Below are 12,516 nucleotides of genomic sequence, written 5' to 3' on the forward strand. Positions count from 1 at the left end.
CATAATTCGTTCAAATACCTCATGCGGAATTTGGTTGTGAGTCGAGTATTTAAGAAAAGCTCCATCTATTCTTTCCCGGTAATGTTTTGAAGCTAGCAATTCCTGCTCTCTGATTCCTGTTTCCATACCTCAATGTGTTCAACATTTAGAAATTTTGGATGCAAATGTATCAGAACTGACTACTTAAAATCTTTTTTTTTTTTTAAATGAATTGGGGTATCTAAGTTCCCCAATACTGATGTGGAAAGGCTTACCTTCTCTACCGATGGGCATCAAGCTCTTACAACGGCCAGGTATCATTGCGAGCTGAAGGAATATGAGACTGATAATTGCAACCCATCTCAAGCTGTTCACCATATCTTACGTTGTATTCCAAAATTATGTTGTTTAGCTAAAAGAGAAAGAATGTAGATAAGCTAATTAGATTTGATGATATTGATAAACTAAGTTTCGAAACGCTAAATCATAGCAAAAGGAAAAAGCCTGCCGCTTTAAATAACAAATTTGGAATTCAGATCGTCAAAAGCAGCCTGGAAACGAATGATTTAATTAAGCTACGTACATAATCGGCGCAAAAAAAATAAAACAGATCATGTCTTCACCCGTGCAAATAAACAAATCGAAAGATTTTTTCAATGCATAAAATGGTTTTTTAAAGTCTATGTAACAACCTTCAACGGTCACCATTAAATCGGAAGTGTCGTCAAACTAATCTTATTTAGCATTATTCAAATATCTGGGTGAATGGTGAGGATATGAAAAAGAAAAAGCAGTAAATCTACAGCGCACGTTTAGCACTGGCCATATAATGTAATCAATGAAATTGGTATGAAATAGAACCAATCTCAAGACGCTTAGTGCCATAATGAACAAAATAACAGAGCGAAATCTATATATATATTTTGTGTTATTTATTAAATTTTGCCTTTCATTATTATATGTAGGGGGTTTTAAGACAATATTTGAGTCAATTGTCTTAACTTAAGACAAAAAGAAACTTGTGTATTGTCTTAAATATTGTCTCTAAGCGGGTGTGGCAAAATATAATGTCTCAAAATATAATATCTCAAAAATTTGTCTCTATAAAGACAATATAGAACACATATTATTATTGTCTTTATAAAAACAAGAATTATTGTCTATTAAGAGACAATTTGATTTGTCTCTCTAGAGATAATTTCATTTGTCTCTCTAGAGACAACTTCATTTGTGTCTCTTTAGAGACAATTACATTTTTGTCTTTTTAGAAACAATCGGTGAGATTAAAAACATGTTGTCTCTATACAATATGTCCATAATTAAAACTATTGTTTCTCTAGAGACAATATAAAAATTATTTAAAAATAAATAAATGTCCATAATTGTCTCTCTAGAGACAATATAAAAAATCATAAAAAAAATAAATGTCCATAATTCAAACTATTGTCTCTCTAGAGACAATATAAAAAATTATTTAAAAAAAATAAATAAAATCATTTTGAATGTTCTTTCAAAGTAGTTTCACATTCAAAGTTCACAAATAGTACTCGTGTATGAGAGAAACCACCACTAAAATTGTTGTTTGATAGAAACCAGCGCATATGGGTTATTAATATTACCTTTGTTTAGCAAGAGGGGATTCAATTCATTACTAAATTTATGCCCAAGTTTTACTTTGTGTTCCAACAAAACCTGGCACCCCTGTAAATCTGTAGGTTTACTCTGCCAATTAAATAATAACAAGTTGTGTGTGTGGAGCGCTCAGTCCAGCATTCACATTTCCACACCAGTAATTACCAACATCACAATGCAGCATTCCATGCCTGACGTGGTTTTCTTCCAACAGACATGAAGACAAGCAACACTTCAGAAAATATTGCTCGAGCATTAAACATGTCAAACCAACAACAGATAAAATGTGACGCTTAAGCAATAAAACGGCATAGAACTATTTCCTTCAAAGCCAAAGTTACCTAGCATTGGCATGAATATAAGTGATAAATATATAAAAGTGAGGACTGGCAATTGATGTCGGAACACTCCTATAAAATCTAAATCACGCCAACATTAATACAGAGCAGAAAATGCTTTCCACCAAGACCACGTGAGCTTAATATGGCCACCCATATATAAATGCAATGTTTAGCCAGCATATTTAATTATTGTCAGCTTTTCAACAGAGTGCCATCTTCTAAAGCTTTAATATCTACTTGAAATGGGAGTCAGAAGTTTGGATTTAAGATGCAACCTTAGCTTTGATAAGCGTTCCATATCCCAGTTTTACTATAGTTAAAGAAGAATATGTAGACTATTGAATCGAAACGACTTTAGATTTAGACAATGCGAGTCTTTATGCAGAAATCAATCGAGAGCCCAATTAATGAAACGGCAATACCTTTATGTGTTCGATAGACAACATACCCACAAGAATACCCAGGCAGGCTTGATAGCCACAGTTATCAACTATGTAAACCAATTTCAGAGTTAAAATAAATCCTTAGACATAGCTAGAAATTTCAGAGAAAGTTTTAACAAGCCATAATATATTACAAGAAACAATCATCACAACTAGCATTTCACCCAACAGTACAAAACGAAGGGCACTTGAGCATTCTTGAAATATTTGAAGAGTACAAAAAGTTCTTGTGCAAAATGTGCAAGAGTATATAACGAAAAAACTATCTTAGCATATAAAAATAGCTTTGTAATGGAGTTGAACTAAGATAACTTAGCCAACTCCACTGATGAAAACATCTTCATAGTACCCAAATCACATATAGAGAGATGCGATAATGCTATTCTAAGCCCCAAATACAAATCAGAATTAAATGTCGGAACTCAAGAGCAAACTTCAATGATACAAAACTAATTGAATCCGCCAATCCCTAAATATGCAAAAGCATCTTAACAAAGCTATTCAAAAGCATCATCATCATCATCTAGAAGGGGTTGGGCCACAAATGCTACCAGTTCTGCCTCGTACCTGACAAAATAAAAGATTGTAAGCCAAAGTTTCAATCTTTTAGAAATGGAACAAATTATTTCAATAAAAGTTAACAAAAAATAATAAGAAAATAACATTCTACTTACTGTTGTTGGGTTGCAAGGTCTATTTGAACCTCAGGAGGAGAAAGAGCAGGTGACTCCACAAAATGAAGGTTTGGATCCCTATAAAAATAACCCATTATAGAATCAATGCAAATTTTTTAATATAACATTCATATTAGGGAGCATCAGAAACTAGATTAAAGGCTCACCCTGAGAGCTTCCATGCCAAGTACAGGAATGGCTTCTCAAAGTTGTAGTTACTTTTTGCAGATATCTCATAGTACTGAAGATTCTTCTTTCTATGAAAAGTAACTTGCTTGGCTTTCACTTGCCTATTCTTCACATCAACCTTGTTTCCACAAAGAACACTAGGAATGTTCTCACACACCCTGAAATTCACAGAGATATTTAGCTAATTGGTTCAGGCAGTCGTGCCACCACACAATTAATGAACGTTCATTTCTACTTAGAGATCCAACCCCTCTGTAAAAGAGATACCTGCAAAGATCTCCGTGCCATGTTGGGACATTCTTGTAAGTCAATCGTGCAGTAACATCAAACATGATAACTTCACATTGCCCATGAATACTGCAACAAAAAAATTCCCAATCAGTGAATAAGAATGAAACAAATAAATGCTTAGGTAGACCCGAAATTAGACGAGTGAATGGAATCAACTCATGACCAGCATTACTCAGTAATGGCTTGTAGCCTTTGGGCTGAGCCCCTTTCTTTAAGAGACATAGGTGTATATAATTAGAAAATAAAATAAATAAAACAACGTCTGCTTTCCGCAAACTGTATCGACCCTAATCTAAGGCAGAGATTATTGCAGGTTGTGTTAAGATGTGGTAGAGCATTTCCTCTGTAATAAGGAAGGCCAGAAAGTGGAGTGGCACAGCCGGAGACCTGCTGTGTGGACATTATCTAAGCCAAATTGAACACCCAAAAAGGAAAACTAGGTTTGTAATAGAATGGAATAGCAGGTTGGTAGGGTTATTATCTTGTCCGTGTTTTAACTCTTTCCAGCATACAAGTATTAATAACCTGGAAGCAATCAGGAATTAATTCAAAAGAACACTATAATTGAGGGGCAGGGTTCGGACCCTCTCAACAAGGGAGGTTGTAAGCTTAGGGGATATGACCGTCTTCAGTCAATTACATAAAACATCATATAAATTGTATAGGAATGTGTAGCTAAACCAAACAAAAAACGTGACATAGTTAAAAGTTGTGCAATACTATGAACTCATAAAACAAAAACGAGTACAAATTCCTATACAGAAAGGCCGCAGTGCGGTAACATTTAAACAAGCACAAACGAGGAAAAAATATTCTGTCGTTAAAAGCAGTATACCCTCACAATAAATTATAGTCCAGTAAACAAAGAGCCTAATATGCCGTGAGAAAAATAAGTAGAGGTGTGCGTTAAAATATATATATAGTTCCAATTGTCCGAGCGGAGGAATTGCAGTCAGACATCCAAATTCAAGAGTATAAAATTAAATTTGTCATGTCCATGGTAATTGGAGCCTGGAGGGAACGAATAACCCTCCCCACCCTGGTTCAATAAAAAATAAAGGTGACCTAGAGGGTTACCCTCCTCTAAACACAACAAAAACTCTGAAGCAAAACAGACATAGTCGCGGCCGGTAGGATTCCCCATACCTGGAACTCAGAACAGAACGGGGGTGGGGTTTTCCTTAGTCTTTAGGTCGTGTGAGGAATGGGTGCCTAATCTGTACAAGGAGCAACCCGAATAGCACATGTTAGAAAACAACAGAAGTAAAGCAAACCGCAGTAAAACAAAAACTCAAGGAATTTATCCTCGTGCTTGCCAAGACACTTACCACTGAAGAAAACTCCGGCCAATGAATGAACAACACTCGTTCTAGTGTTGTAGGAGGACCCCATTGCTGAATAACCCTATAGACGCATGATGCATGAGCATAATCGAGAAGTTTATCAATAAGTCGAAAAGAACACATAGCCAAAAGGTTACAGAAGGAACAAGACATTATGTAGTTATCTACCTGAAGGGTTTGGAAACGAATCCTCCAGCATTTGAACAGGGTCTGTGAGCTAGGCTCCCCGAGATGGAACACATGGATTGAACTAGAGCAAAGCTGCAGAGAAAGTTCCCAAAAAAATGATCCCATCACCCAAGGAAAGCGTTAGTTTAGTAGGCAGCCCGCGGAGACGATTTTCCACAGTTGGATTACGAAGTGTGCCCTCCACTGTTGATGCAAGGCGAAAAGACTGGACAGCCTGCCGACCTCCTACAATACGAAGCAGAGCAGGAGATAATTCTCACAGTAATGGATAAGGGGTGCAACGTGATGGCTAAAGTGAAAACATAAAGTTACCCCCAGAACCATTGCCGCGTGGTTAACATGCATCCAAACCATACAGAGATTTTTATTAAAGTTAAAATCAGTACGCTAATCCCTTAAACCATACCTGTATGACAATTGACGTGCATAAAGTGACATAAGGTAAATGAATCATAGGAAATTGTATATATAATTCCAAAGGGTAATCCTGGGTATGTAAAACCTTATGAATATATATATATATATATATATATATATATATATATATATATATATATATATATATATATATATATTATTCTTGAGAAATGGGGTTAGGACAGTACATCATGATATTGTGGTCTTAACGAGATGTATGGTGAGGCCGGGGGCTCGTTTGCCTCCTAACCGCTTTAGAGGTCAGAAAAGAAATCCAAACGCCTTGACTGTAGGCTTTCCAAAAGCCAATGCGGATAAGGAAGCGTCAACATTAAATGCTTTATCGTACTTCTATATGATATTTTCCTGGGGAGCTTACGCTTTCATAATAAATTTTATTGCAATACATGTTTTGCTATGTATCGTCACTCGTTGTTCAGGTTGTGGCGTTGGGGAATTACATAATTCATATTGTGTTGACTAAGATTTTCTACGTGGAAAACATTGGTTGCATTAGTGGAAAATATTCACTTATGAAGGCAAATCTAGTTAATCCTCCTCCATATGCTTAAAGAAATCAACGATGAACATTGTCGCATCCTCAAGATCGACGAAATCTCAGAAGCATCATATGCATGATGTTTATGCTAAGATGAGCTCCAAAATGCGATTTAGTCAAAGTCCATAGTACTTCCAAAAGCCGAATCAAAATTGTCGTGACCATCAAAAATAGACTCAACAAAAACACTTATAGGAATTCGCTAAGAAAAAGTAAATAAGAGAGACAAAACTAGTGATAAAAAAAAATATGTGTTGTTTTATAAACCCCGCCAATTTGCTAAATGCCAAATTATTTATCTGCCATATTGGTGAATTCTCCACGTAGAACGATACAAGTAATAAACATCACAACGCTGAAGTCATTAAGATATATATGATAATAAGGCAGAGAGAAAAGAGGTGTCAGGCACATGGGAGAATGTGAAAGATGAGAGATGGAGAGGCTGCTTTAAGGCAAGATGAGTTTTTAAAGAAAAAAATTTAATAGGTTGCATGTGTTAACGTTAACGCATTAAGGTTATTAAAATTAGTGCTTATATTTAACGGAAGTGATAATATACATATACATTAATATTAAAACAATATAATGGACACCATGTAATTCATATAACTCGTTAACATAAAGTATATAATGGGTTGAGGTTATAATTAATATTTATGGATGACTATAATTTTTTATTAGAAAAAATAGGATTTATAGGATGTGGTATTATGAAAATATATTTAAATTAAATTTTAAAATTAGAAGTAAAGGTTTATATATATATATATATATATATATATATATATATATATATATATATATAGTGTTATTTTATATTATATAAAACATGTATTAAGTATAGTATAAAAATGACTCACCAACTTTTAAGGAATGAGAAGGAATTTATATAATTTGGATTTAGTCATTTAATAAATTAGACAATAGAGCTTAAATTTGTTTAATTATTATTAAAGTATTATGTTGAAATGAGTAATAAAAATTGAATTTTTTTATTTAATATTAAAATATTATGTTGAAATTGATAAGATGTTATTTTACTTTATTATTTATTGGATGTGTGAATATCTATATTATTATTATTTTTAATATATTGTGTGTCTGGTATTTTGAGTTAATAAGAAATTTAAGTGTAAATTGATTATCGATAAAGAATTTATTGTCAAACATATTAAGCATACCAAATCATTCATGGATGGTAATGGTGGTAGTGGTTCCAAGCATTTCAAACTATAAATTAAAGATTTAATGAGTGAAAATTAAGGTGGAAGAATCCCTAGTCTAACTTGAAGATGGATGAATATATGATAAAAGATATCAAGTGGGAACTTCATGAGATAAGCCAAGATTCACAATGAAAATCATGCAAGTGATGGATAAATCACTAGGGGACAACAAGCACATCATTTCAATTGTGGGGACTTGAACCCAAGCTGCTCTAGTAAGAGCCACGCATCTTGACCTACTGGGCTACAATGGAAGCATAACAATGGTTTAAGCCTTCATGCAGGTGGATTAAGCATAACCTAAGACTTAAATAAGGATGACCTCATGTATGTGTTCCATTTGGATAAGCACAATATGTATAGTGATCATGGAATTTTAACATGATATTGATGATTTAAATGATTGTACAAATGATAATATCTTAAAATTGAATTTGACTCAAATGTCCTTGGGGAAGGAAGAATATTCGACAAGAGGTTAAGGCTCAAGATGATGAGACTCATTTGAAATTTAATGATGTACTTAGATGAGTATACCTATGATGTAATGGTTAACTTCCTAATAGAAAGAACATGAAATGTCTATTGAAAAAGTAATTGGTACCTTGATGAAAACATGACACTAATAGTACTCATGGGATAACATAATCTTGTTTAGGGTTGGACCACATCCTCACATAGATCCTAGAGGGACGTTGAACTGTTTATACAAGTAAATGAAATTAATTCATGATAAGAATGCTTATAGTGTTTTCTTGTTCTATATTTCATAAGTATTGAGATGATTCTCATATTAACGATGTTTCGTGATATGATGGTATGTGGTAAATGTATATAGTTATAATGAGAGGTTAACAATGCATATGTCGTGCTTATTTATTTATTTCTTATGATAATGATGTTGAATTCTCATGATGGATATGATATGCATAGGGATCATGATGTAAATTGACATGTGGCTCATTTATTATGAGATGTCATGATATATCCTTGATGCTGATATGTTGATGTTATAACTTATGAGAGTATTTTATGATGTGAAACATGGGGTAATTGCATGCAAATTTTATGACATTCAAGAGTATGCAGATCTTTACTATTCAAAATGTTGTGATAACAAACAATTTATGTTATTAGGATGAAATGAAAGTGTTGGCATCTAGACTATTTCTCTGATACTATGATTATAACTAATGCATTGATTGCATGTTGAGATGTGGTGATTGACAGGAAATCCATGAATGGGATGAGAGGGATGATTTATTTGATTATCTCGTGGGCGCCCATACCTGCGAGGGAGAATATGTAACACCATATGAACCAGGGACAACCGAAATCAACACTACATATGCTAGTGGTTCTTTTGTATTGTATAGCTCTTTATGGATAGCTCTTGAGGGGCTGTGGGACCATCTTGAGAGGGGTAGCTGACGGTTCCCTATGCTAGGTCAAGTTCTTACAATGGATTAAAGATCAACTTCTGCTGCAAAGTCTCACGAGGAATATGATTATGCAATAACTGCACCTGAAGAATTGGAAGTCAAAGTCTAGGACTCATTATAAAGAAGTGGTTCAAACAATAACCACTAACTTTTGAATGGGATCTAAAATTTGGCTTTCTCAAAATTGAATGAAGTTGGAACCACTCTGAAACAACTCGAAACAATTAATGTTAATATTAAAAATTTAAGTAAAAGTTGACATTATCTTTTACTTTAACTTTAAAAATTAAATATTACCATTAATTACTAGGGTTGGGTTTTGTAGGGACCTCGAGTTAATAATTTTTTTTTTCCTTTTCATTATTTTTTTTGTTAAAAATTTATTATTTGGTGGTCATTAGCTATGTTGCACTACATTCTTCAGAATTGGTCAGTTTATTAGAGAACTAGTGAATTTGGTGTTTTAAGGTCAGTTTAATACAAGACCAACCTTAGCCAATCTAAACAACCAAGCTAGACTAGTACAACTCTAAAAACATTGGGACCAACCTATTCCACTAGTTCTAGGCTAGTTCCAATAAGAGTTTTCCCTTCTTATCTTCCTCTGAAGTCATTTTTTTGGATCCTTTCAGGAATGGTGATTTGGAAAGTGCCATAAGCTGTCGAATTGTTGTGAGCACCTAAGATCATAAGTAGTTAAGCCTTGGCAAACATAAATTTACAAGGACCTAGTACAAACATCCCAAGAGATATTTAGTGAGGATGCGCATGCAAGGAACTATTACAGACCTCCCAAGATACTTAGTGAGGACGTGCATGACCAAAAAGCATAAAAAAAAATATCCACCCTCAAAAACCATGCCCAAAACATTGAAGTGTGGTGCAAAACAAATTGCTGGTAGGCTATTAATGCTACCAACAATCATTCGCTCTCTAATTTCACAAGAAACTCCTAATCAAGCAACCTCCTCCACTATGGTTATAGCAAGTTCTTGCAACTACGTGAGCTACAAGAAATTAAAACTACCTTCGAATCTCCACCAATTTTAGGGGACTTGACTTCCCTTCATGCCCCAACTATTTTGGGTTGATTGATCAGTTAACTAGATGATCACCGAGTTTGACTGAAGTTGCACTGCTTAAATGACCTTCCACTAGTTCCTCCAAAAGTTAGAACTAGTCTAACTGACAACAACCTAAGATAATTGACCTTTATTGCCACAAGTTAGCAATCACATATGCAGAACTAAACTATAACTCCTCCAACTCGAATTTATTGAGTAAACTAGGTGACGCAAGCCATGCCACACAAGTTAACATCATCCAAGTTGTTCGTTGATGTGGAAATTTGAATTTTTTCAATTTAATCAAGGAAAAATCAAATTGAGAATTTCTTGCTGCATTTTTCAACACACAGTTCATTGGAATGTATTACTTTCACTATGAACTTGGCATAGTTCACATGTTAAGTTCATAAGGTTTTGGGCTGATGTGGTTCTATGTGTTGTGTATATAAATAATAGGTGTCCAACTCTTGCTATTAGAAACAAGACTCCCTATGAAATGTGGTATGGTCACATTCCTTCGGTGAGGCATCCCAGGGTTTTTGGTTCCTCATATTATGCCTTCATACCTAAGGAACAGATAAGAAAACTCAGTGCAAGGAGTCACAAATGTGTCTTATTTGGGTACTCAAACCTCCAAAGCATACCATCTCTATGATGAAGTGAATAAGAAGTTTATAATATCTAGATATTTGATCTTTCTTGAGTCTTCCAAGATTGACAATGTTGTTGAGTGGTAGCCTAATTGTTTGGATATATTCGAACATGCAAAGTATTTTCAAGAGTTTGATAGTGAGATTCCACATCTCCTTCTCTTAGCTCTATAATTTCTATGAAGAGCCTTGAAGAAATTAGGTTGAAGGAAATTCCTTCACCTGCTTTGTCAGGAAAGAACTAAGAGACTATTGGTAGCAGGTAGCCAAATCTGACAAGAGGTGAGGATACATGAAATATACAAAGCAAGTATTAATGCAAAGGAGTAATGCAGAGGAGTGTATTGACTACATACATATCATCAAACATCTTTCATCCCACTTAGGATGCCTTGCATCGTGCCTGGTTAGTCATAAGATCATGTTGGTCACAACCTCAGTAGCTTAAATAAACAAGTGGTAATACTCTTCATCTTCTAAGCTATGTAATAAACAAGTGAAAGGGAGCAAGACACGTAGATCAAACACATGGAATGACTTTCAGTTCTTGCAACCATGAATGTCATTGAAGACGGAATGATACGACAATGATAAGAAAACTTTTAAGCTACATTAAGAGGTGTATTTCAAAAGACGTGCTTTGTTTTCCATACCTAGCCTCCAAAGGGTTATGCATCAGATGGAGTCTTCATGCGGTCCTAATATTCTATCATACCTTGGGTTTCTTGGTCTGCTTATTTTTCTCCTCAGCTCCTTGAGAGTCATCTATCATGTCATCTTTCTTCGTGGCCCTACTTGGGACGAGGCCCTAGGAGGACACATCTATGCAATTTTAGGCTGCAAGGCAGACTGGGTAGTCAAGGGACAAAACTGCACAGTTTTTGGAGACAGTGGGTTCTGGCTGAGGGAAGGACATTGGAGGAAACCATTGCACATTTTTGAATGGTAAGGGAGGTTGGGATTTCTGCACATTGCACAATTTGAACAAGCAACGAAAAAGCTTGAGGTTACATATGTGAAGTGTCTAGTTCAGGAAAGTTGGATGAGGCTAGGTTGCTAAGGAAACTCAAAAATTTAGCTAAGTGTGGGATCAATGGAACTTATGTGAATAGTGATAAAACTTCACTACGATCACACACTTGAAAGCTTATCTATATAGCATAGACCAACCAGAATATATAACACATACTTCACTTAATGCAACAACCTTTTTGGAAGCTTACGGCAAGTGCAGCTTCGATTATAGACTTTGGGAGGATAAAGGCGAAACTTGTGTAAGAGTGTGTGAAAGGAGTGTTAAACATGTCTCATTCTCATAAATATTTCCGCTTGTAGGAAAACAAACCTCCCTTTGCATGACAAGCGATTACCCCCATGCCCAAAGATGACACATTCTATGTAAAGATAAAAGCATAAACGACTCTTAAGATAGAAAAGGGGAGCTTGAGATCATCAACTTAACAATAAGTGACTAAGGAACGATTTATCACAATATCCATAGTAGGCTTTGAAATTTATGTGCAGGCCAAAATTTTGGAGGGTGTTGCAGCCTCTACAACAGAGTCTTCACCTTCTTGCTAGCTTCATTTTCAACTAGTGTCTTGAATTCTACGAACTCAGATAATGTCTAATCTTTATTCCACGTGAATAAGATCCAACACTTCTGTGAGAAGTCATTAATAAAAGTGACAAAATATTTGTGTTTGACAGTGTAGGTTGTCAAGAAAGGTCCATAAACATCATAGTGGATCCTCTCTAGGACTGCATGTGCTTTCTTGTCCTGATCATGGAATGTGGATTTTATGTACTTTTGTAATGTACATCCTTTGCATATATACTATTTCTTAAGTGCTCCTATAGAGAGGCAAGTGGTTATTTGTTCTATAATATTCGAGGTACCATGATACAAATGACCAAGTATTTTGTGCCAAAGTTCATTGACGTCGTGACCTTCACTTTCTCCGCCTTAGTTCTTAATGTAGCACATCCTTCCACATCTAACTTATACAAGTTCTTCACACGAACCCCGATCTGCTTCACCTACCCCGTGGCTATGTTTCTCAGGAATGCT

General features: G+C 35.0%; 1 protein-coding gene across 1 annotated transcript; it reads right to left on the reverse strand.

The window, feature by feature from the left end:
• Positions 1-2,892: 2,892 nt before the first annotated feature.
• On the reverse strand, positions 2,893-3,951 carry LOC149179963 (GTP-binding nuclear protein Ran1B-like). Its single transcript, XM_089413716.1, has 5 exons — positions 3,827-3,951; positions 3,526-3,615; positions 3,237-3,416; positions 3,070-3,147; positions 2,893-2,962 (listed from the first exon to the last, which is right to left on the reverse strand). The coding sequence occupies exons 1-5, from the start codon at positions 3,949-3,951 to the stop codon at positions 2,893-2,895; spliced, it is 543 nt and encodes a 180-aa protein (XP_089269842.1).
• Between the last annotated feature and the right edge of the window lie 8,565 nt (positions 3,952-12,516).

Source organism: Pinus tabuliformis, chromosome 3_2 (assembly GCF_031772625.1).
Source record: "Pinus tabuliformis cultivar Carrire ecotype Pingquan chromosome 3_2, CPIR1, whole genome shotgun sequence".
NCBI classification, from domain to species: Eukaryota; Viridiplantae; Streptophyta; class Pinopsida; order Pinales; family Pinaceae; genus Pinus; species Pinus tabuliformis.